The sequence below is a fragment of the Pagrus pagrus genome, assembly GCF_965226575.1.
Source record: "Pagrus pagrus genome assembly, chromosome: 21".
Taxonomy (NCBI): Eukaryota; Metazoa; Chordata; class Actinopteri; order Spariformes; family Sparidae; genus Pagrus; species Pagrus pagrus.
Genome location: NC_140208.1, coordinates 21,601,513 through 21,627,888, shown reverse-complemented (window position 1 = coordinate 21,627,888; position 26,376 = coordinate 21,601,513). Strand labels below are relative to the sequence as shown.

At 42.7% G+C, this 26,376-nt stretch overlaps 1 protein-coding gene across 1 annotated transcript; it reads right to left on the bottom strand.

Annotated features, from left to right (window-relative positions):
- Positions 1–192: 192 nt before the first annotated feature.
- LOC311250706 (caveolae-associated protein 1-like) lies at positions 193–25,619 on the bottom strand. The gene is made up of 2 exons (XM_084342668.1): positions 24,794–25,619; positions 193–4,270 (listed from the first exon to the last, which is right to left on the bottom strand). Exons 1-2 carry the CDS (start codon positions 25,322–25,324, stop codon positions 3,395–3,397), a joined length of 1,407 nt encoding a protein of 468 aa, XP_084198794.1. The 5' UTR covers positions 25,325–25,619; the 3' UTR covers positions 193–3,394.
- Positions 25,620–26,376: the final 757 nt, after the last annotated feature.

Here is a 26,376-nt window from a genome sequence, read left to right as displayed (position 1 = left end):
TGCCTTTGTTATGGTCTAACTCTGCAATATTATTGCAATGTTTCTATGTATGACTTTAACATGAGCTAAACCATAATGTGCATGCTTGACAAATCTGTATGATGATATAGACCTAACGTAAATGGGTTTTGTAATCAATATTTCATGTGTCCAGTCAATTTGTCTCCCAACATTCAATAAAAATACAAAAACTGTGAACCAAATAGCTTTTATTTATTAAATCATTAGTGGTTAAGCAACGTTATACAGGAATCAGTTAACAACAAAACAAAAGCAAGGAAACAGTCCATTGACACAGACCTCAGCACAGCTGCATGTTGTTACTGCTTTCACAGACAAGGCATTGTTACTCCCCTCGAACTGAGCATTAAACCACTGAAGGAATTCTCTTCCACTATTGTGCATAAAAAAAGGAATATTTTATCCTTGCTCACATGTAAGAGTGCCACATCTACATTCGTTGCACTTTGAAATTTGAGCAAAAATAAAAAGTATTTGGCCCAAAAGAAGCAGATGGGGTGGAGGCAGCAGAAAGCAAGATACTCTCTAGAAATGAGATCAAAATGCATGATGATCTGCATCGGCAGTGATTCACATTATATACAAAAAAAAACAAAAGTAAAACTGTGATGTGTCTGAGTTAGAAGCTAAACTTTGACAGAACAAATACTGCGGCAGTATGGTTAACTTTGACATCAGTTACATCAGACTGTATTTTCTCTTCCTTTGGATTCACAAACGTATGTGTTGTCTATCTCTACATTAGCCCTTTGATAGACTGATGCCCTGACCAGGGTGTGTGCTCCTTCACTATGCAGGGACAGGCTCCAGCCCTCGCTAACCTGAACAGAATTAGGTCTGAAAATGCATCGGTGGATGGACATTTATCTTGAATAAGCAACAAAAATGCAGTCAAAGCAGAACGTTTAAGAATGACAAACATTAGTTCTTGAATCCATTCATGCAAATCACTCATGAAATACCACCAGTGGTGGTGAATATATAAAACACATTTATACATCTTGTTCAAACAAGTAGCGGCGGACAGTAAAGGAAACCTATTTGAATTAAACGGTCATTTATAAGAGAACAGTTGGACATCATGCAAAAATGCATCTTTACATTTGGAGCAGAGAGAATGACAGTGAGATAACTGGACACTAGGGGTCAGTGTCAGTCCAGAGCAACAACATACTCTTGTTGGGAAACAGTCCAATGAATAGACACTTAATAAAATGGGTCCACTAGAGGTTTGTGAGTTTATTTGTGAGACACATCTTTAAATAGCACATAACTTGTTCGAAAGAAGAAAATTCCCATGAGAGAATAATCAAAATGATTATCACTGACGAGTGAAACGTTCACCGTTTGTTGTATCTCGTTTTGCAGACCTTCATTTTCATGGGAACTTGTTTTTCTTTGGGAACACTGGCAGTGATATGTTACATAAGAGTATTGCATGAAAAAAGGAGTGCTGAAAGGACAACTATAAGGCTACAGTCTGACAGTAACAAAAAGGAGAAGGTGAAAAAGGTGTAGTGTGAACTGTCTTCACATAGAAAATCATACACAAATATTAAACTGTCAACATCAAAACCTCCAAATGACAACAGAATCACTGCACTTCTAAATAATAGGTAAATGAAGCAGAGTAATATACTTCAGTTTCTAAGCTGAACAACAAATGGGGTGGAAGGAATAGTTCTGCGTGTGTTATATGTAAAATATTTATAAAACACAAGACATTTCTGGATAAGCACAAATATATACTCAGTGTGTTAGTGAATAATTTGGCCATTAGGAATCTGCTAACCCAGCAGTCCATGAGATCATTTTCTTTATTGTCCACAAATACCACTGAAATTCAGAGGACAGGCGGTGAATCATTTCTATTCTCTCATCCCACTGGTTGTGAGTGGTTAGCGTCTTGATTTAAAAAAAAAAATGAAATGCTGACAGATGACTTTTTCTTACAATTTTTAACGGTCATTTTATTGAGTCAGTTCTGCCATTGCCCCACCTACAATTTTATGTTTCCTCTTCCCATCTTCCTTTCCTTTCAATTTTCTGATCATCTACACCATCCAAACACAAATGAACTCTAAACGACCCTTGAAGAGCTTCTGCAAATATGAAGACATTTTCATTAAGTTTTTTAAAGAACACACACAACCTGCAGTTATGTCAGTTATATAAAGTAAAATTTGTTAAATAATATTTCTGTTTGTTTCCATCTCTGGCAGTTTTGGCCATCATTCCTAATGGTAATAATAACATTGTCTTAAACAAAGTTGATTGCTGAGATCAGGCAATCCTGTAATCCACAGTCAGACTACTGGACTCTTAAGGGGGCACAGCAAGCTGTCAAACAACACTGACATTATCCCCATATAAAGGTAATATGGTGAATGTGTTAGCAAACAAAAAAACAACTATATAGGTTGACTCTGAAATCAGCGTCGTATATTTCTTTGTTTCTACCTCTAGTTGCTGCAGTAATTATTACAGCAGCAAAGGAGGAAGTCAGGTTTGACACAAGCACTACACTTTCATTCAGATGACTGCTGTCCATGTCCAGTGTGAAACCAGAAGTGAATGGTGAGTCATTTAAAGTTGTGTAATGTTATGTACATAGCGTAACGCCGGTTACAGAAGTAACGTAGCTATGTTTGTAACTGAAGTTACAGAAATAACGTAGTGAAAGATAAAAAAAACTGCAAAGACAGAATCATTCTCTCTGCGTCAGGTTTCACACTACATGTTACACAGGAACTTATGATGAGGTGATAAAGCAGGACCCACCAGAGCTTTCAGGGCCAATGGAGTTCTGGAGTAGCCTCCTGCTCTGCCCAGTTGGTAATCCAGGCATGGGCAACCCTGATGAAAACAAGTCTGATGATGGGTCAAGAGACACAAGCAGTAAAACAATCAGACAAAAAGGAAACAAACCTATTGGAAGAGAAATACGAACATTATCAGCCTCCAACTTTCACCCACAACACTGAGAGCAGCTCTGCTGTCACACTGTTCTCCCACGTAAACATTATTACGGATATTTTGGGTGCGTCCTTTTAATTTTACCTTGAAAAACATTGAAATAATCTGGTTAAACTGTGGCCTGTTCACCACCTGTCTGATCGTCTGACTGACCTGTCACACTGCAGCAATGTCGTCATGTCCCCAGACCTCAGCAAATACGTTGGTAAGTACAAAGTTATCATAACTGATAGGAAGAATGGAAAATTAATTTTAAAAATAAGCCCCACGAGTTGTAATTAACATTAACTGATCTGTATCAATCTCAATACCGGCAATTTATTCAGTTTTTACAAAAGAACCACAGGGTTGGTGCAAAGGATTTTCTTAGGATCTTGACAAATTCCTTAATCTTTATCTAGTCGCTGTCTCTATCTCTGTCTTCATTCTCCTGCAGGGCATCATGGCTGTCTTCCTCTTCATCCTCCTCAGCCTCTTCCTCATCTCCTCCTCCATTCATCATCTCCATCTCCACCTCCTCTGCACCCTCTTCAGCCTCCCCATCCATCCCACTGAAGGCCTCAGCATCTTGGGAAACCTCCACCATCTCGGTGCCTTGGACCACCTCAACGGCTCCCTCACGGATTTTCTTGACGTGGAAGGTGAAGGGGGGCACCTTGTACACGGCAGTCTTGGACCTTGCATAAACGACATGGTCTGGTGTGAAGGACTTCTTTACTTTGTCACGGGATGTCTGCATCTTCTGCTTGCGTTCAGGATTGACAGTCATCCGGGTTCCGAGTTTCCCCATCTTCTTCTCAATGTTGTGACGTGTTTTCTCCAGGTTCTCCTTGGTCTTCTGCTTGGTCTTCTCTAGATTCTCCTTGGCTCTCAGCTTGGTATTTTCCAGGTTCTCTCTTGTCTTCTTCTTTGTCTTCTCCAGGTTGTCCTTGGTTTTTTGTTTGGTCTTCTCCAGGTTCTCTTTGGCCTTTCCCCTGGTCTTATCCATCTTCTCCTTTGAGAAGACCGTCTTCAGGGTCTGTACACGCTGCAGGCTGCTGCGCTTAATGCGCTCGGCACGAGTCTCCTCAATGGTCTCCTCGATCTCCAGCCCTTCCTCATCTGACGAGAGGTCTACATGGGGTTTGTCTGCCTTCTCTCCTTCTCCCTCCTCTCCAGGCTCTTCCACACCCTCCTTGAGCTCTAGCAGGCTGCCTCCTCTGCTTCCTGATACAGACTCCGACACCCTCAACGATTTTGAGATGTTGAGTTTTGAGGGCACCTTCACTTCATCCTGTGGAGAGGAGAACATAAAGGATGTTATTTAGTGTGATGAGTAGAAGTTTCTAGAAGTTGAGGCAGCTGAATGTTACAGACTGGTATAAGTCGTGGTATTGGTAAAAGGAATGGAATGTCTTAACTATTATAAGATGCATGAGGGTCTATTTGTACATTTTTCCTTTCTGTTTCCATGTGCACATGTACACACAGGCTAACTGAGGTGAGGACTATGACTCACCAGTCAGAGTTTGCTACACAATAGAGGCATTAGAAGCCAGCCTAAACAGAGATGAAGGCTTATTGCATTACGCAGAGACCAAGACCAAGTAACAAGACTCCAGGGTTCACTCATTGATGTCATACCGAAGGGAGACATGACAGAGAAAAATGTCCCGAAGACAAAGAATGGAAACATGGAAATGGAAATAGGTTAAAGGGGGGTTGATGTGTTACGTAACAAAGTCACAGTTTGAGTGCAAAGCTGCACATACCCTTCTGCTCACATGAATAAGATATACATAGTAGACACAGAGGGGAGGAGAGAGGGCTCCAGGATGTTCCTGTCAGGATCAGGGTGAGCTGAAGTTTTGAAGTGTCATCATGTTTCTTTCTGCAGGCTGACACATGCTCAGACTATCTTTGATTCACCCAGAAACACTGTTACCTGCTTACAGAGACAAGAGCAGCCACAGCAGAACGGAGATGTCTGGCAGTGAGATGTGTTCTCGTTCATTTCTCCTGTGGTTAATGACCGATTCGCTCAAATATTGTGAGTATGTTATCCATATAACAATATCAAGTCACTCTGAGGTCAAAACTCCTGAGGTCAAAAGTCCAAGTAATGTTACAAGTCACTGCCGTTACAGTCAAAGTTGAGTTACATGTCCCTGTTTAGGCCATATTACAAAGTCTGATCAAGTAAGATTGTTTTCGCCTTTATTCGGCTCTTTTGTAGATAAAAAGGTGGAATGGGGGTCATTGTTGTCCTGCCCACGAGCTGGAAGCAGAGGCAGTAACAGTGACAAGTTGCCGTTTGTATAAAAAGAATGAGCTGGTGAAGCAGCAGAGAGGGACAGAGGCGTGCAATTTAAAACACAGCTGGCATCAAACTCAAGGCAGAATTAGCATCTGAAAATCTCCGCAAGCTGGAGACAGTGAGGTTCTCTGCCCCTTATCCTCCGAGCAGAGGACATATAACGGATGGTAAATGATGCTGCGATGATGCTATCACACACTGGGGGAGCATTATCTTGTTGTTTTGTTCAGTGTAAATAAACTACACTTGAGGTGGTGTCTCTGTGTAATCTGTGTAAAAGGGCTCCTGTCCCTCTCTAGTCAGACTCAGTGAACAGCAGACTCACTTATTGGATGCCCACTGGATGTTTGACCTAGCCTGGTTTCAGAATGTGGAATCGCTGCCAACATTTTGTCATCACTAACGAGATTTGTCCAAAGATTCAAATAGGTCTCTTGTTGTGGCCATTGTTGGCTCTTTTCCCCAGCTGTGGGAGATACAGTCGACCAATTCAGAGCTTTACACAGAGGGTTAAGAATGGGCTAAATAATCATCTTAAGTGTTATTAACCTGGAAACCTCAAGGGCCCGCCAGTTTGGATTTGGATGTTAGTTTTTACAGCCCCTGTGCAGAGCACTGTACACAAAACCTGACCCCCCCTGACCCTGGCCTGCCTGATCAAGCATTCATGCGCAGTACCACTTTATCCTCCTGTCCTTCTACCACCGTCCATTCCCCTGGTCCTTCTATCTCCCATCCACTGTCTTCTCACCTTTCCCTGCTTGCATTCCAGATGAGGAAGCCTTTCTTTCCCATCTCTTACATGCCCCCGTCACCTCGTAAATACAATGCTCTGGCTTGTTAATGGAGGGATGCAGGAGGGGGGGGGTCTTCCTCTTTCCATCGCAGCATATCTTCGTCCAATTGGGCTCCTGAATGTCTGCATGAGGGCCAAAACTTGTTGTACGTATTGTCTTTTCCTCTCCCTCTACACTGCCTTTATGGTCAAAACAGGAACACAGCAGAGCCAGAACAAAGGAGCATGGGGAGGGGGGTAAGGTGTGGAAAGGGGAGATATTTCTCTGCTGTCGTATGACTCGAGTAATAGCACAAGTGGGATGATGCTTCAGAGTCTTGGAAAACCATCTGCTCAGCAGGAAGATGATAGCATCAAAGTGTTTGGCTGGAAGGTGGAGGTATGAGAGTTGAGGGAGGGTGAGGCGGGGTGAGGGGGGTGAGGGGGGGGTGAGCGGGACCTCCTGTCTATTGTGTTCTGCTGCAGCGTGATGGTGGTTTTATGAAAGTATTGTACTGGAGTATCTTGGGTAAACTTGACCTTGGTTGAGGGATCTCGGCTTTCCTGAACAGCTGTGTTGACAGGCGTGGACGCTGGAAAATACCTGCCCCTCTCAAATTCATTCCATCTTGTTTTAATCTCTAGGACAATGCAGTGGGTGTTGTAAATCGCTCATGGTGTGTGGTCAGAGTCCCTGACACGGCCTCACAAGAGCTCTCAGTGCAGATTTTCATGCAGATTTTTCTTGTGAGAACAAATCACTTCTTTCCGAGGAAAATGAAGTTCTCCTGTGGCATGAAACACAGCTGCACAAGGGTAAATCATAGCAGATAACACTTCAGCTTCATTACATTTAACTTGCATCAGCTGTGCAAATTTTACAACAAATTTATTCAAACTACAACCTTGTCTTACATGGACCTTATTGTGAATGAGGGCTTCTTAGGGACAGATACTAGACTGATGGGTACCTTGGACCATATAACACCTTGAATAACGGGACCTGGCCTCACTACTCTGGAGTCATTTCAGGCTCGTGGAGTATTACAGTAGTAAACTGTAACCTACTGTAGGTTAATATAGCTGAATTCCATCAGCATAAAATTAAGTGTTCCCTCATGTTTGAGGAACTCAGACATACAGTGTATACAGTGTGTGGCTGGGAAAGCCCAGTCTGTCAGAAAGGAGTGTAGGTGGTCACAAGCTAATGTGTTTGCATAAGAAGGATTCAACAGAAGCGTAAGAGTACAGGAGGGAATTCTGTGCTACGTGTGTGTGTGTGTGTGTGTGTGTGTGTGTGTGTGTGTGTGTGTGTGTGTGTGCGTGTGTGTGTGTGTGTGTGTGCAAAGTACATGGAAAGAGTGTATGAGGAAGTTCAGGCATTCACCTTGGTGTGTTGACATCCTGACCCTCCTAATTTAATGGGACATTGTTCTTCCATGAAGCTGCTGCGCCAAAGACAGGAAGGTACACTCAGAGCCATGGAAAACAGACGAATGAGGTATGTAATGGGTAATGGTTCTGTGTGTGTGTGTGTGTGTGCGCTATTAGTGGTGGGAAAGTCACCACAGCAGTTACAGAAATCTAACACACACATACCTTGTTTCCATCACCTGTGGGGACGTGACACAGACTTAAATGAATTTCCCAGAGCCGAACTCTAAACTTAACCAAGGTATTCATGCTAAAATTTAATGATGTACTTTATGGGGTCCTGCACTTTGGTCCCCACAAAGCTGTTGGACCCCACATTGTGAATGGGCTAATAACACGCACACACACACACACACACACACACATATATTACAAGGTACATTGGTGCATTGTTAATGTCATCATTCCTACTTGTTTCCTATAACTATAGCTGTCTTCATTTCTTCTGACAGACTGCTGCCTGCAGTGACTCATGGCTGGTGGAAAAGTCGTTCATCTGAGAGGTGTTTACTGTACTTTTACTCCGGCTCTCTCCCTCTAACAACCTACCACCCACCATGCGTGAGTGCACGAACACTTGGACACTTTTTCAGATCTCTGGCATGACACACAATATTTATTATGAACTAATATCTAGGAATTAAACTGTTTTCAGTTGCCATGTAGCTTTAAGCAGTTAATGAGCTAAATTCCAGAAATGTGAGCATACTACAGTGAATGGTTACACCCAGGCTATTGTTCCAGGCTTATTGTAGTTTTGATCAAACTCATTACATGTCATTTACCAAGAGTAATGTTGTTGACAGCTCTGTATTCATGATTTGTACATTATCCAGGTTTCTGGCCATTTGTGGGGAGCCAGGTATTTCTGGTAGCCAGGTAGGCTGCTGACACAACAGTTATCTTGACACTAGGGTTTCCAGTTTCCCAGTATCTGCTGTATTTACCGCTCTCTGCTATGACTGTCTTGTCTTCTTTTGTCATCATATTCTTTGTTTTACTGACTGACTGCTACATAGAGCTGGGTACACACAAATCTTGTTACACTTTGTTATTGGACTATATGCACAACCAAAATCTGCCACTTTCAGGTGCACACAATTTCTTTGTAACCTATATTCATTCAGGGAGGGTTCACTGAGAGCGATGTTCTCTTTTTCGATAATGGCCTGATCGCATTCACACTGTTACACATTCGCACCAGGAAGCTGCTCAGTACGACCACAATCTCTAACCTTTAGGCCAACACTGATATGGTGATCATACTGACCATAAACACAGCACCGCTGACTATTCCAATTAAGTTAATTCAAATTAAGCTGCAGCCAATGATGAAACAAAAGAGGCAGCATAAAAAAATAAAGACAAACATAGATGGAACTGCTCCAACTGCAGAAAGTCAAACAAAGGTTCTGACATGCCAGAAATCCAACCGATGATCCGACAGACGAATCATTGATTGCTCAGTTTATCAGCTGAACGTCAAAGGACGTCTGGTTCTAAAATTCTGGTTCGAATCAGACTTGCACACATAGTAGACTATGGAGAGGACAGGGAAGCTAATTACATCATAATTCCAGGTAGCTAATAACATAAAGCCTATTAAAAAGGCTATCATTGGGCATGTGTGTGTGTGTGTGTGTGTGTGTGTCAGTTGCTGAGATCAGCTGGCTGATGCTCTGTGCTGTCAGCACAACGCACTGTTTCTCTTTCATGATTAGTGTGCACGGCCCCTTCAGTGTCCACTGTCCTCTCTGCTGCTGTTCAGCACAACACAAGTATTCAGGCTTGAGCCTCGACACTTTTATACTCTGACAAAGTTGTTTTTTACTTCCAGTTGTAATAGATCTCATTTCCAAGTGGAAAGACTTCACTTCCAGCTTGTATGTTGGCAGATTTCAAGGAAAAAAAATGTAAAAGTCTGGAATGTGTTGTTTTTTGCCCCACTGTCTTTTTTGATTGTGCGTTATGCTTAAGTAGGGATGATCTTTGTTTGTGTGTATGTGCAAATGTTTTTAACTGTGCTTGTGTGACTGATCATCATCATCATCTAATCATCATGCAAACTATGCACCATTGGTTAAAAAATTTAATGTACAAGTATTTATTGACATCATTCACTTCTGCATCAACTCTACATTCATTTTGTCACATTGTTACAATATTAAATTGTGTACTTGCAGATTTATTGTTCACTAATGGATTACAGAACTCAAGTGTACCCTTTCATTTTATTACCAAACAATAATGAATGGAAACTAATGGCTTGCATTCAAAAACGGTCAGCAAAAATATAAAGTACACATGAAGTACATGAAGTACAATTGCTTGAGGAGCTAAAACGTATTACCACATTGATGTGATGATTTAAACAGAGCCTTTGTTTAGTTGTGTGGTAATTAGGCCACTTTATCAGCAGGAAGGCCTCAGATGTGTCCCTTTGTGTCCTGAAAGGTGTTCACGTACGTATCACTGTAGCCTGTTTCCTGTCTGTACCTGTGTGTTTCCTGAAAAGTCTCCTTTCACAGATGTCAGGGGTGTTTTGTGTAGGCATATATGGTTTTCCTGGGTGTAGCCAGTGGTGACTATCAACCAGAGCAAGGAAACCATGGCAGCAACAACAATATGTCTACTTCAGCTGAGTGTTTGCCAAGTGCATGTACACACTTCTTGTCTCAGACTGAGGACTGATTATTTAATGCTTTTCAGCTACATCTGTGCCTGTGTACTTCGTGTCATCTGTGTTGCAGTGTAGTTTCTAATGACTGTTTCTATCAAGTTAAAAATAGAAGTCATTCCAGAGCTAACCATGTTTCATTTTACTGCCTCTGCTTGCAGTCATAAACATTTAGTTGTACTTGTGTCTCCATGGCAACAGTGGTGAGTCTGACTGGAACTATAATGTTTCCAGATGAAAGGAAAAAGATGTTTCATTACAAAACAGATGAGTCATAGAGCAGGGCTTCGTGTGTGTGTGTGTGTGTGCTACTTGGATGTGCTTATGCAGATGCGTGAATGTGTGTGAGTTGGGATGATCTTTGTATGTGCAAATATTTTTGAATTGTGCTTGTGTGAGTGTGTGGTTTGTGCGTATGCAGTTGTGTGTGTGGGAAAAGAAACGCACCGTGGAAGCTTTCCACTCTCTGCCCACACTGCAACCACTCATCAGCCCTGAGCAGAGAGAGGGAGAGGAATCCCGCTGTAACACACCCCTCTCTGTTTCTGCTTTCCTGTTTAAACTTAAACCACCAAGAACTCCCCTACTGCTGTGGAAAAGCCAGATGCATGTGTGTGTGTGTGTGTGTGTGTGTGTGTGTGTGTGTGTGTGTGTGTATGCATTTGTGTGTGTGCGTGTGTGTGTGTGTGTACCTGTATGAGCAATAGGCATATGTGTGCATTCCATTACACACACACACACAATGAGGGGATTTTCCAGAAAATCCAGGAAAACAGGGAATCCTCATGATACGACTGCTGATGTAAAGAGGAACTGAGGCGCTCAAAGAAGCAAATGAGGACATCACACTTCTCTCTTTCTTTCTTTCTTTCTTACTTTCTTCTTCTTTTTTTTCAGTTTGATAAAACAGTCTCATAACAAGATCCATTTCGTAGCTGTTCTGGTGCTTTCGATCATATAACATGATGTTCATCATGGAAATGTAGATGTAATATTTATTTGTTGGAAACTTCAATCAATTAAACATCAAACTCCATCAAACTCCACCACCGTCCCCTTTAGCTGGCTATACACTGTAAAACTGACTTTGAGCCACACCACTCATCTTAGAGTCGAGCGAAATTCAGCTTTGTCAGGCGTCATTTGCCTTGAGGTTAACGAGCGAGACCCTATCAGCTGCCGCCAACTGGCTGTTGAACGATGAGATGAATTTCTGACTTATGATAAATTTGGTCAGCCGTTGTCAGCCCTCCCACAGACGAGGCAGAGCCGTGAGTCAGTGACCGAGCTACACATGGCTCGACCTGCCAACATATCCTGACCAGCCCATCTTCATCAGGAAAACGGCCCAATAGGTCAACTGTGAAAGCAACTTATCACCACCCATATTTTTGTTTCTTGTTCAGCCTCACAATTAGCAAATCTAGCAATTATTATTGTAGCAAAAGAGGAAGTAGGGTGAAGTAGTATAAAGAGCGACAAAGTGTTTCTATAGAGGAGGTCGGGGTGGCACAACAAGCACAGGACCTCCGTCCCGGAGATCACTGACCGTCTCCACGGAAACCAAAAGTCACTGGTGAGATATTTGAACGTACTAATATAGTTAAGTTACATCTGGTATATGACCTTCAGAGGTCAACCGTTTTTTTTTTAAATCTAAACTGGTAAATTCTTGTGTAAACAAATGTCAGCAGAGTTTGGTGAAACAATAACAGTTGTGGTTTAGTCGGTGCCCAAAAGCATTAAGATAAGCCCGTAAATGAGATAAGAGCAATATTGGCAAAATGCCTATTTTGATTTGGGTCATGGTTGAGGACGTTTGTTTGTCCACGTGTACAGACAGAATACAGACTGAGAAAAGCCCAATATCTATCTAAAATTTGCAAACATGAGCTCATCAGCCACCACAAGTTCATACCAGACCGAGAAAAGACTGCAGCAAGGTCACTAAGTAGTGATTTATTTTCAGAGACCCAACATTTCCCCCATAAGCAAGCACCTGGCGACAGTGGCGAGAAAACTGCCTTGAGCAGAACTGGACTCAGTGGTGGGCAGACATCTGCCTCGACCGGTTGAGAGAGAGACAGAGTGAGGGAGAGAGAGTCCAGTCCGAATGCCCACCCTGTCACACTGGCTCCTGTGGCTATGGAGCCATACATCGCTGTAAGTCAAGGGTGTGTGTGTGTGTGTGTGTGTGTGTGTGTGTGTGTGTGTTTGAGCACATTTCTCATGTGAGTGCCATGGGAAAGAGTGTGATGGTCACATACAGTCATAAAACTCTGGGGAGAGAACTCCCTACTCTCCTCCTGTTTTCCACTCGTCCCCTTTAATCACAGACATGGGACCAGAGAGGGCGAGTGAGCGGGAGAGAGGGCGAGAGAGAGGGGGAGAGAGAGAGAGAGAGGGCGAGAGACAGAGAGGGAGAGAGAGAGGGAGACAAAGAGAGAGAGAGAGAGAGATTGCTATATAAAGTGATGGCATGCCGCAGGTCCCTGAGGGGGGAGAGCGGATGAGTCACCAGGCCAGGCACTGCAGAAACTTTCTTTTTCCTTTTTCCTTTTTCCTTCTTTCTTTCTTTGTCTATCTTTTACTTCCCTTTATTCTCTTTTCACTCCCTCTAGCCTTCATCATTCCTTCTCCTCGTCTCTTTCCTCACACTCTGTGGTCGGAGAGTAGACGTAGACTCTCTGATCACTGAGGAATGAGACAGCTCAGCGTCACAGCTCCATGGCAACCCAACAAATATTTCTGTGCCAGCTGTGTGCCAAATAATCTCACTTGTTGTTCTCTTCAGTTTCACGTGTTTCAGGAAGTTTTTAGAGTCTTTCAATGCCATGAAGGGAGACAGGGGAGGCATATAACTCTGATGGTGTTGAAGCTGATTTGGATGGAAATGAGCTGATCTCAGCCCGTAGACTGATATCCCATCGGTGCATTTGTGTCCTGACTGCCTGCAAGTGTTAAATGCGACGCAGTGCGGGACATCTTGTGAACAGACCTTGTACCTCTCAGCCGTACACTGCTGATCAGGTTAGAGACTCCACCTCTCCAGTAAAATATGGCTGAGTTTGTTAAGAAGCCTCTCTGCATACTTTTGTGCATTTTAAACAGTAAACTCATTTTATACTTTATACATTTCTCTACTGCTGCCACCTTATGTAGGTTTTCTGTAGTAAAAGGCACAGCATTGTATAGAAAACTCCTTATTTTGACTTTATGAATCAACCGTTCCTCGTCCAGGTCACGCTTTCAATGCGAGCGACAGGATCGAAAACAGAAACGGCTCAAAATGTCACTCCAGGGGACTGGTTATGTAAGACAAGTTGTGTCATCGTGTATTTTTATGTGCTAAAGAAATGAAACATACATGCTTGATAAGTAAACTTAAAGTCTACTTATTTGTGTTAAAAGTACATTAAAAAATATTGTGAGTCTCTTGAAAATATACAAGCAATATACCATTAATATAATCTTATTGTTGTAACAGTATGCTCTGCTATACTTCTGGTTTATTTCAGTTACTAATAAAAGGACACTTTGAAGACAATTTTAAACCTGATTTTGGTGTAAAGTTACATAATCTCTTCATCAGATATTACTGGTGATTCTAAAGCCCCAGTGACCAATCAGAGTCCAGCTATGCCCCGCCCCCCTCCATTCATTTAGATAGGGGCCTAGTTTAGTTAAATATCTGAGCAGGAGCATTGCCAAGATGGCTGCCAGCAGGACATGCCTGAAAGGACTCTTCTTGTTGTGTTATGTTGTGATGACATGTGACAATATTTCCTACAGTGCCTCACGGCAGCACAACATGTTTCATTGTGTATTCAGGATGTGGACCTTCAGACCACAACAGTTTGCATAAACCTCGCTTCCATTAACCCAGAGGAGCTTTGTAAGGATACATACATGAATCTAGCACCAGTAAGGGTTTGTTGAAGTGTTTCCAGGGCTGCAGACATGTGTGTGTGAGGCAGCTCGGGGCTGCTTTCATGCTCACTCCTTTCAGCTCTCACTGCAAGACACAGCTTGCCGTTGTTGATGATCACTGGAGGTTGTTTTTATGACATATTTTCGTTCACGGGTATTCTGATCATGTACTTTCACGTAGGAGCAATGTAGAAATGTGCACACACACACACACACACACATGCTAACACAATTTTTTTTAGTGACACACAGAACCCCATCATTAATAATTCCTCCTGTGAGTGATAACATCCATATGGAAACCATTCCAGCGCTATATCCAAACACAATCATACATGATGAGTTCACCACTCAGAACTTTGTACCTTTTACTTTCCTTCACAAACTTCAGATAAATTCTACTGAAATGGTGTTTAATTATGATGTACTCTCTGGGTCTATGTACACTTCCCCACGCTTGACTAACAGGGACTTGGACAGAGGGGGATGACAGTGGTCGTTCCCATGGCCACCCCGTGTTACTCTTTCCAATAACAATGGAGGAGGTTGGTGTTCATGGAGAGATTTATAGAGCTGCGGAAGAAGTGGCTTCTTCCTCTGCTGTTTGCTCCTGTCCTTCTCTGTACAATCTGCCCTCTGCTTTAACCTTGTGCGAGTGTTAGACTACTCATGGGCTCAGTCATATACAGGAGGTCATATGGAAGGCCACTCTTAAAGGGGTACAGAGATTTTGTGTTGTACTTCCATAATGTTTAGGGCCATGTGTGAGAGACAGGCCCAAAGAAGAAGAGTCACAATCAGAATAGCAGCAGCAGATAGAGCAGAGGCTGTAGTTTCCTGACTTCACTGTCCTGTATGGGACAAGCTCAGAAGACGTTGCACCTCCCATAATGCACCTTCATACTATCTTTCATTAGGCAGCCTGCCGTATACACATTTTTCAGACTCCATGACCTCCTTCTCTGTTTTGGCCAGTTTGTGGCCAGAACTCAAGCTGCGATAACCCTGATGACATCAGTATGACATCATCTGGGTTATTTTCTTGACTAAGCTCTCCCAGAGCTTGTTCACAGACTCCTCATGACAGATAATAATCAGTTTAATGTGTCAAATAGGTGGGGTCCCACATAACTATTTCTTTATCCTGAGTATTAAATATATATGATCATATAAATATCAATTTAGCTACTTGATGTGTGCGTTGCTGTGTGTTTGGGCTCATTATTGTTGCATAGAACAATCTGGAAAGACACTGCTGGAAACTGAAGAGGGCCAGCACTTCATAACTGGACAAACCAACCTTCTGCCAAAGCAACACTGAGCTGTGAAGCCAAGGGGAGCTACAGATTCAGCTCATAGCATTTCACATTGTCACAATTAAACCACAAACTGTTCTTTTCATAACATTTCTGAAAACAACTGAGAACCAACGTTTGAATTAGAAAAGTTTAAAGGTGTTGGTAAGTCTAGCTTACTAACCAGTCTCTATGCTAAGCTAGGCTAACCAGGCTTGATGCCAGCTCTGCACTTAACACACAGACATGGACTTGCGATAGATATCTATTTTCTCATCTCACTTTAGAAAAGAAATTGAACTGTAAGCATCTTAAAACATTAATTGTACGGCTCATTGAGGAGAAACGTAACACTTCCAAAAACTGAACAAAGGAGATGTTTTGGAGTCATCAGTGCAACAAGTTAAAGACCTGAAAGAGCTCGATAAAACAAAGCAAGGCAGAAACACAGCAGCTGAAAATGACTGTTTCCACTTTGAAATCCAAATTTAAAACTGGAAGAAATCCCTGAAGGAAACCATGCTGGGCCTCCGCTGTGGTCTGAGGGACAATAATAACTTCAGAGGCAGAGGGAAAAGAGAGACTCACAAAAGAAAATTCAATCAGTCTTGTACAAACATTTGGCCAAAAATGTGTGCATACTATAATATTTTTCATAATAATGACATTAAAGGGATAGGTTTGTTGTTTAACTACTATTTCCACCACTGCTTATACTATCACCACTATGTATTTATTGTGTCTCAACCAGTGGCGTGACGATCATTCCAGGCTGGAATTATACTAAATACAATCAAACTGACCTCTAATCTGTCAACTGTCCCTGCAGCCTATTATTTGTTTGGGTTAAGCTATGGATGGATGAACTGGGATTTTGTTTTTCACAGTATATGGTTCGTATAGTCACTGAAGGTGCCATAAACTTTAGAAATGTTGTAGATTAAAACTATAATTTGAAGAAGTGATCCAAACATTCATGTAATCACAGAACTATAATTACCTATCACAAAAGCTCCTCTGTTCAGGCTCATAATGTAACCAGCCAAGGCTAGAATCATATGACGGCGATCATAAGAGGAAACACACTAATGTTTTCAATAACCATAGCTTTTGACTGTGAGTCATCGATGTGTGACTCATGTGGAAAAGCTTCTACATAAAATTTACAGCTGATTTTGGGGTAAGACAAGGATCTGGAAGATAATTCCTCTATTGAAGTCAAGTGAGCAGTATTAGAGCACATTTGTCATGCACTTCTCCACAGCTGAAAAATAATGTTGGTTTTTTGGAAAGCTGAGTTTTGAAAAAGCTATTGAACATGTGAAGGTGTGAAAGTAGTGCAGTGTGACTGAAACATTGAAGTATCTGTAAGAAGAGACGGCTTCCCCTTTAAAATGGATTGTTACTGTGCAGAAGTTCTTCAGCCAAATGTGTAATCAAGCTCAAGAGAAAACTTAGATGACAAAAGATTTAAACAGTTGCATGCTGTCCATGTGCTCGATACAAAGACAACCCCCCCATAAAAATCAAGGGGCTGCAATGAGTTTTCACTGGGTGCACCAGAGATCAGCCAATGACCAAACCTTACATGGACAAGCCACACAAAGGTGAAACCACCACAAGCATCATCTCCAACTGAACTGTCAGTGGTCCAGTTGCTTTGTGGGTAATTTAGACACACCATTTTGTTAAATAGGACTGCGATGATAAAATCAGTGGAGGACTTGTGACTATCGCCTAACGAGTGGGTTTATCACGAGTAAGATAATGATCCAAAGCAAATATAAGACAGGACCTCAATACACAAGGGTTCATGGCTATAATAAAACAGATGATTGATTGCTGATCGCTAGCAGTTATTCATAAGTCATACTCAATGACAAATGGAACAAAGAGGAACATTTGAGTAAAGACAAAAAGTAATGCCCAACAAAGCCATGTCACAGAAGGGTTCAACTTTTTTTAAAAGCTGGCAAATGTCTGAGCGTCACACATGAACAAACAAGCTGATGTTGTGGGCTGGATGTCAGCACCAGTTGTCTCGGCCCAGCCTCAGATTTCTTCAAAACCAAACAGGAACACAGTCTCCTAAAGGTCCTTTCCTTCTCACAATCAAACAAGTATGTGATAGTTGCTATTTTTAGACGGCTCTCCTCTTCTATTCTCCGTCTCATTCTGTCTCCTCTATCCTCTCTCCCTCCACCTCACACTGTCTTTTCCTATCTCCTCATGTTATCAACAAGCTCTCGACAATGTCCTGACCATGTTGCCTGACATGCACACCGGCCCTACCTTCTGTACCAAAGCCAAAAGCACTCCACCGAAAAGCCCTGCTTCCAGCTGAAACAATGTTTCACACAATCCGGCCTGTAAACTGAGCTGGGAACATTTCAGCCTCACATGTCCATATATGGGCCTGGACCGACCTGTGTGAGAAGAATGGGTCCAGTCTTGATGAATTTACATGCAAAACATTACATTGGGAGTCTGATGGCTGGCAGGCTGTGGGTGAAATGTATACTGTACAGTGATGCAGATCTGGTTTCAATCATTTTAAACCAGATGAACCAGAAGGACAGCATGTTCAAAATACCTCATTTGTAAGTTATTTGGATGAAGCTGTGATCAAAGTTAAATCTGATGGCAGTTTGACAAGGTGCTATTGATTATGTGATTGTGAGATATTCTTTACACAGTCCAAGATCCTGATTCCTGAGACGGTTAGAAGTAGTAGATGAGAGAAAGACGCTGTGGTAAAAAGACTATTTGTATTTTAGGCATTTTGCTGATAGGAAACTGACCCCTTGCAAAATATGTGGCTATTTCCATGCAGAGTTGGCGGGCGAGCTAATTGGTAACTCGTCCCATTTGTGACATCAGTACTCTATGATACAATCATAAAGCATCCCCTACACAAAGCTCGGGGGGGAAATCTAGACCTAGGCCTCCACCCACCCCTCTGGTGTCAGGCTTGCATGTGAAGCACTCTGATGTCAAGTTAGCAATAATGCATAATATGCAACGTACAGTTGAACTTTTGAGATAAAGCTTGCAAGCAAACAGTTCACTTATTATGATATATTATGACTTTTGGACTGTTATTAACGTTGTCAAACAGTTGCAGTTTGGTTCGGTTTAGACACAAAAGATACTTGGCTACCCAGTGAGCAAAGAGTGGTCTAGATCACGTCTTTTAGACATCATTTAAGGACATCCAAGACGTCTTAAAGACATCCTCTGGGGAGTCAGAATGAAAGTTTTTTATACGTCTTTTCTGGACATTGTATAGACGTTTATATGTTGTTTATCGACTAATTCTGGATGTCAGTGGATGTCTAGATTATGGCCTGACTGGACGTCTTTTCTCAACGTCATTTATCGACTAATTCTGGCTGTCAATGGACGTCCAGTATGAACGTCTATTCTCAACTAATTCTGGATGTCATTGGATGTCTAGATTATGGCCTGACTATGGACATGGCCAGGCCATGATCTGGACATCCACTGACATCCAGAATTAGTTCAGAATAGACGTTCATACTGGCTATGATCTGGACGTCCACTGACAGCCTGAACTAGTCGATAAACGATATATAAACGTCTATACAACGTCCAGAAAAGACGTATAAAAAACTTTCATTCTGGCTCCCCAGAGGACGTCTTTTAGACGTCTTGAATGTCCATAAACGATGTCTAAAAATGTGATCTAGACCACTCTTTGCTCACTGGGTAGGTACAGGCACTGAGACTTCTTGGTTAGGTTTAGGCTGTAAAAATACGGAATAATCAGTCTTGACTCTTGGTCACAGACAAAACCTGGAATTTAATCTACCCAAGATTTTGAGGTAATAGTGAGCACAAACTGTTATGCCCTCAGGTGACAGACTGAGCTGTCTGCTCCGTGCTGCTGATGTCAATTGCAGTGATTTACTTTACTTACTCTGAAATCTGAAATTCTGCAGCAACACTGGCATTTCCCAGTTCAACAAGAGATTAAGAGTTCCTGTAGAAACATAACTTCAGCAGGCTCATTACTTGCTATCCACATGACTGAAACACTCCCAAACAGAGCACAGTGCTTCTTCCTTGCTATGGTTTTGCAGATTGGATCCTTCCTTTCAGTTATTAACTCCAGGCACATGAAGCTTTTCAGAATTGCTTTTCATAAACATGAATATTGTTCAATATATTGTATCTCTTTGAATTATACATTTCAGATTTAATTAAAATGATCTCATTAATCAAGAGAACAGATTTTAAAACATCCAAACAAAAAAGAAAAATAGTCCAATAAGAGAAGAGAGAGTAGAATTAAGGAGCAGAGGTGAGGGAGCAGGGCTGGTGTGCAGGGCGGGGCGGGGTGAGGAGGACATGATGTGGAGTGAATGATCCTTGTGGGTGGAGGAGCAGGGGAGAGGGAGGAACAGGGCTGTGACTGGCTCCACATGAGGAGGAGGCAGGAGGAGGTTAGAATGGAGAGCTGGGGATGCCTGTGCAATGAATCAGCTGTCTAAATATGGTCCCTGCTCTTCATAGCAACACACCCATCCACTCCCTGTACAAAGTGGATGGACACCTCCTCTTCTTCCAGCTTATCTTTCCCTCTTCCTCTCCCACGTATATTGTTCAACCCTTCTCACAGTATTACAGGAAGCGTGTATATGTGTTGCTCAGCCAACTGTCCCTATGATACTGCAGCATTCAGTAAACAAACAGCAAACAAATGGTCTTCAGAGTCACTGTCCCTGGACCCTCATGGTAGCTTGGCCATTATAGTCTCTGTGTGCTTCAGTGTGGTGCTGGGCAGGAAGACTACATGGACTGATCCAGCTGTGAGTTATGGGCCAGAATACCCAAACATGAGCTGAAAGACAGTAAAATCTTAACTCTCTGTGGCTGTGTCCATGCACCTTTAATATTACAAATATTAATTTGATCCATTGGTTAAAAAACAACAGGGTAGTGCTGCTTCAATAAACTGATATCCCCCCATATCTGTAGGGTGGAGCTGTCACATCCCAGGTACAGAAGGTACACCAGGCTTTTCACTCTGGCAGCATGTGGACGCAGACTTACAGGACATTCGGGCTTAAATGAGTCAAAAGCACACACACACACACACACACACACACACACACACACACACACTCAACAACACATTCCCAGAGGAGGACAGCTGTTCATGCTAACAGGGAGACAGTCTAGTCCAACTGATGTGCTGACAGAGCTGCCACTGATCAGTTTCCACTTACACTTCACACAGTAGCCGGAGCTAGTCCAGCAAACCAGAGACATCATGGGGTGTTGTTTGTATTAACCACGGATGGTTTTGGTTTGTGTTGACTAAGATTAGTTCATGGCTGATTGTGATGATTGGTAACAGAATAAAAAAATAATGTGTTCAAGTAATGGTATAATTCTCCTGAAACCAGAAGGAAACATAACTATGGATGTTTGTGTGGAATCAGATCACTAAATCTTCCGAACTACCAGGAGGTTATACAATGTATATATATTTATCACCTTGGAGGTTGTTGTTGTCATAAGAAAATAAGATTAACAGAGACATAAATCCCATCAGTGTTAGGACCACACTTGTCCAGGGGCCCAGGAGGGAATGGAGTGAAGACTGGCGGGTCGACAGCCACTAATAAAGGAGAGATTAAACACCCTGTGCTCCACTACAAAGCCCTCGTGCTGTGTCCTCCCTGTTTGAGCTGGCCCTCTGTAACAGTAAACACCTCTGGGTAACAGCGTGCTTTTATTATCAGCAGAGCTGTATAAATCAGGGCTGTCCCAATCTAAACCGGCATTTCCCGCCTCACACATACTGACGCATGAGAAGCACTCTGGAAACATGTCAGGGAGATCAGAAAACAGGATCTGTTGCTCAGTTGCACGTGTCATATTAGACTCATAGTAGGTCACACATTGATACGATTTTTACCCAAGGACCCCTATTTGTGAATGTTGATGTTGATTTCATATTGAAATGTCAACACTGTGTGAGAGGAGATCCTTGCTGTCGGAGTAAACATCTATTCAATAGTTATTCTCGCACTTTCTTTAATAATACAAACTGAATTCAAGCCATGCAAAGAAATCCTAGTGTCACTGGTGGCCACTGAGGATCTCCAGACCATTTCAGAACTTATGCCATGGCAGAAAAGCTGCTGGTGTAAAGAAGAGCTACAGCTATTTTTTTCTATTGTGGTACATTGTGCTGAATAGCAGCATACGCTAAATACCCAAAACGTAATATATTGCTTCTAGTGTCCCTGGAACACCTGGATCTACCTTGATCCAATTGAGGAACAAGGTTGGTGTCACTAAAGAAGGGCCCAAGAGCTATGGACAAACACATTTTAAACAGTCAGCTTCTTGGAGGGTGACTCTACTTATAGGGGAACTTCAGCAGCTTAGATAAGACACAGTCAGTGTTGAAAAGCAGTCTCCTGATCTCTCTGCACTCATATAACACTCTTGTCCTCATCATGGACACTTTAAAAACGATCCATATTGATACAGCAGAACCAGAGATATCACCGCTTTTTATTCCATGCAAGTGTGTTCCTTTACAAAACCTCAAAAACCCTACAAAAACACAATGCAAATTAACTACTGAGAGACATCACTGGAGGCAATTAATCCGATTAGCTGCAGCTTCCTCTGGAGCCACAGAAGGCTTTATAATACTTTAAAATTCACATATGCAGTAGTACTCCCCAAGAACCTGTGGTCACACTTTAATGAGAAAGGTTGGTGGATTTATCCTTTAACTACTGTACTTGAGTCCATTTTTGATGTTCTTGTACTTAATTTCAGTCCTTCCATTTTATTCTATTTCAGTTTATCTATGTCTGCCCTGTTGCATTTTCAGATATAAACACATGACATAAAGATTTTTGATAAAAACAGTTGTGACTAGTGAGAGAAACATCTCAGTGTCATTATATTGCCTTGATTCTGTGCAAACCTTAAACAGATTCGCAGCAGTTTGAAAATTGTAGCCTGGTTTGTTTTGTTCGTCTTCCCATTATATTGTTTTGAGTAGACTGTCACTACTACTGCAGCGGTCTGCCACAGTGGTCAGACTGTTGTTTTGAATGGCATTGATGTGATTGTGCATGCAGGTATAAGTCAATAGTACTAATAAGTCCTAGCAAAGGCCAACTATTCATGTGTTGACACACTGTCCAAGCAGCCACATAAACATTGTTCCAGTTCACTGAGGGAGTCTCACTCTGCTCACTGCTGATTTTGAAAGAATCTGCCCTTAAAGGGCAGCAGATCTGCAGCGAAAATTGAAAACAGAACACTTTGTGGTTTGCTCTTTTTAATGAAGATGAATCTGACGTTATGTCATAGTTGGCAACCACAAACAAAGCCAGTGTTTTGAGTTAGTGAGGGAGCCAGAGATAGGCATTTCAGGGGGAGTTTATCTTGCCACAGGGGCCCGAGCAGTTGGCTAACAGCAGCACCATCGCAACCCGTTTTGTTTTTCACTGTGTGGCATTTCAAGTAGATTCTACTGGAAACTAGAAACTCCCACTTCAAGACCTAGTATTAGATACTAATTAAAATGTTGATTTATGATCCTTTCAGATTGAGAAACAGTTCAGTCATCAAATTCCTTCCGATTTGATGATGGAGATTAGCTTTTTCTTGCTGAGAGCTTTGCCCTGCTCATCTGTGGATATTTACCTATTAAATATTGTGCTGGTACGCCAGGACGAAGAAGCCAAATCTATTGTGTAAGCTTGTTAGAATAGCATTAATGCACGACCGTTCTCAGTCAGACAGGCTGGGTTGCCTAAGATGGAGCTCTCATTTGACTTCTGCCCAGCTGTTGGATAGAGACTGAGAGAAACAGAGAGAGTGAGGTCGGTCCAAGCCATGATGTCTGAGTCAAGGGTGGAAACTCTGAATGTTCTCGCGCCACTGTGCAAAAAGCTGCAAGCTATTACACATCACACTGCAGCCTCACAGGCTAAAAAAAGAAACAGGGAGCCCTACTCCCCTCCAGAGAAAAAGCCTGCTCTCTGTCTTTTTAAGTGAAACATCTGTCTGTCAGAGCTCTCCTCTCTCACGTCCCTTCCTCATGCTACCACTTCTCTGCTTTAAACAGGACCTTGGGCTTTTGGTATTTTCCATCTTTGTTTAAAGAAAAGGAAAAGTCTTGAAATGACTTTCCGAATGGATTCCGTAAGACTCGGGCAGCCAGCGAGCTCGGCTCGCATGTGAAGGCTTGTATTCTTTAGTCCCATACATACTGTGCTATTGAAGGAAAATATCTGGAGGCCACCTGTAGTGGAGCCTGCGTGTTGAACCGCTGTACAGTAGGTTTAGGGTGGGGCAGGGATGTGTGGAACAACAGCTGGGAGGTTAACACTCGCAGACATGCACCCATGATCACTGAACAATATAATGACTTGTGCCTCTATATGCTGATAGAATGATCAAGTTGTTGTTATTTGTATTAAGGTAGTATTTTATAAAATGTAGCACATTCACAACTGGAACTGTGTTTTCAGATAAATAGGTGTGAGTAATGTATCCGGGAATTGTTTCCAGAGGAGCAGATGTGTCTCACATCGTCTCTAAAAGTTATACTGGACTCTGTTTTTGGTTTTTCAGCACAAAAACTTGATACTGAACACACAACATTTTGGTTACTGGTCATGCTGTACATTTCATTGCTACTTGTCTCTCATAGTGTAAGACAGTCTATTGTTCATCCAGTACATTAACTTGTCTTTGTAACGTGGTGTGTTGGAGGTGGACGGTTGGCACTCAGATCAGAAGACTTCAGAGAGCAGGATTCACTTGTGTGGTCAGGTCTTCAGTTTAGCGTGAGGCTCTGTTCAGGAGTATGTTGGGGAATATTTTTCACATCAAGTGTACGAACATCAAAGCTGCAGCACGTTAAAGCAGCACATAAACATATTGAATATTTTTTACCTTGGGTGATTATATATGATAAAGTAGAAGGCAGAGTTAAATTATTATCTGTCCTGGGAAAGCGTTGCTGTCTGAGTGTCATGACTGTTGCTTCAGTGATAAGAGATAGCACAGCCTGGTACTTGAGCACTTGCCAGCAGTACTTTGAGGTAACCTGTAACCACTCCCTGAAAACCCTGAACCTCAACAAATTGATTAACATCTTCAGCAAACCAACCCTCTTGTTAAACCACTACTCAATCATTTTCAGGGGCTTTTTTGGTGAATCGTGTGGCAGTGACGCGACTTTCATTCGCCAGTTTGGGTTCACCAGTGTGCCACACCCATCCCCAAACCAACACAGTACACAAACACAACTTTAAACCTCACGTAGACAAACCACAACCACTCATGAACACATGTATGTATGCACACACACACTTTCCCACCTGGTAGATCATGACTTTGAAGTTGCGTCTCTTCAGCAGCTCGGCCTCGTTGTTCTCCAGCTTCTTGATCTGGCCTCCTTGCTTCTCCAGGGTGGCCCGGACTGTCTTGACGTTGACGCTGACCTTGCTCACCTTCTCCATCATCTTATTGACGCTGTTGGACGTGGTGCTGTGGCTCTTGGCCAGTTTGGTCAGCTCGCCCTGGATGCCCGTCACAGAACGCTCCATCTCCTGCTGCCTGGCCTCCAGCCCGCTCTGGGTCTGCTGGATCTGGTCCACTGCCCCGATGATCTTGTCAAGCAAAGACAGAACCATGACCCCGTTCACCTGTTGGTCAAGCTTCGCTGCCTCGCCCTTGTCTTCGGTAGCATCCCCCTCTGTGCCCATGCTGGAAAGCTCTTTTTTGGCTGCGGCAAGGGCGTCATCTTCATCGTCTGAGGGAGGGAGGTTGACCTCGTCGTCTGAGATCTCAGTGAGGGTCTGAGGATCTAGCAGGCCACTTGAGGATTCCAGTGCTTCCATGGCTGCCATATCAGTGGATTTGTAGTGTACAGTCAGCTAATCAATAACTCTTCACCACTGGTTCTTCTAGATTCCTTTATCGACTCTTTGATTTCTCACCCTTTCTTCTCTGCTCCAGAAGTCTCTCCTTTTTCCCAACTACTTCTAGACTCACTTATCTCTCTCCAGCTCTTTACCGTCTGTCTGTCTGTCCTGTCTACTCCAAATCCCTGGAATCAGGCCAGTGAGCAGGAGAAGCCAAGCGATGCTGGATGTTACCACATGAGCGTTAGGATGTGAATGCCACACCAGGCAGTGAAACCCTCCAGTCAAGCTAGAGCCAGTGGGCTTTTCTCTCTCCAGCCTCCACCCCTCCTTTTTTTCCACTGGACTCTCCCCCTCTCCTCAGACTCCTCCCTCATCCCCTGCCTGAACACACACACACATCAGTACGACTCCACCCACAGCCGGCAGGTCCGGCCCCTCAGTGATTCAGTGACACACCCCTCTGGTCGAGCCTCGTCCCATCAGCATGGTTGGAATAGTTAGAGCAGAGCTGCACTGATCTGCTTGTATACAAGCTCAGGCAGAGCAGAGGGAGGAATGTCAGGCAGGATCTATCCCCGCTCTACCTTTTATACAGAGCACGTTCAATTCATGGAAGGCAGGGCTGGATTTATTATGGATGAAAGACACCAGGACAGAAAGGGACATAAAGAAGCTGAGATTGAAAACAAAATGAGTGTTTGGAGTAATGTGTTTGGACTTGTACTGTATGTAGTTTGACTCTGGCTGCAGGACTTTGAATGAGATAGAGTCCTCCTGGAGGTTCAGTTGAATTTACTATTGCACTTCCATAAAGATGGGGGGAGATTAAAGATGGAGTTTAGAAAGAATAATCAGAGAAAAGTAGCAGAAGCAGAAATATCCTGTCCAGCTCCAAAAACACTGGATCCTACATTTCCCAAAATGCAACTCAAATAGCATCTTTGGTTAGACCGTGCCTGCCTGGTAAATGCCCCCAGTTTGTAACACAGATGGTCTCATTTATAGACTGTTAACATTTTTATATTTACAGTGCA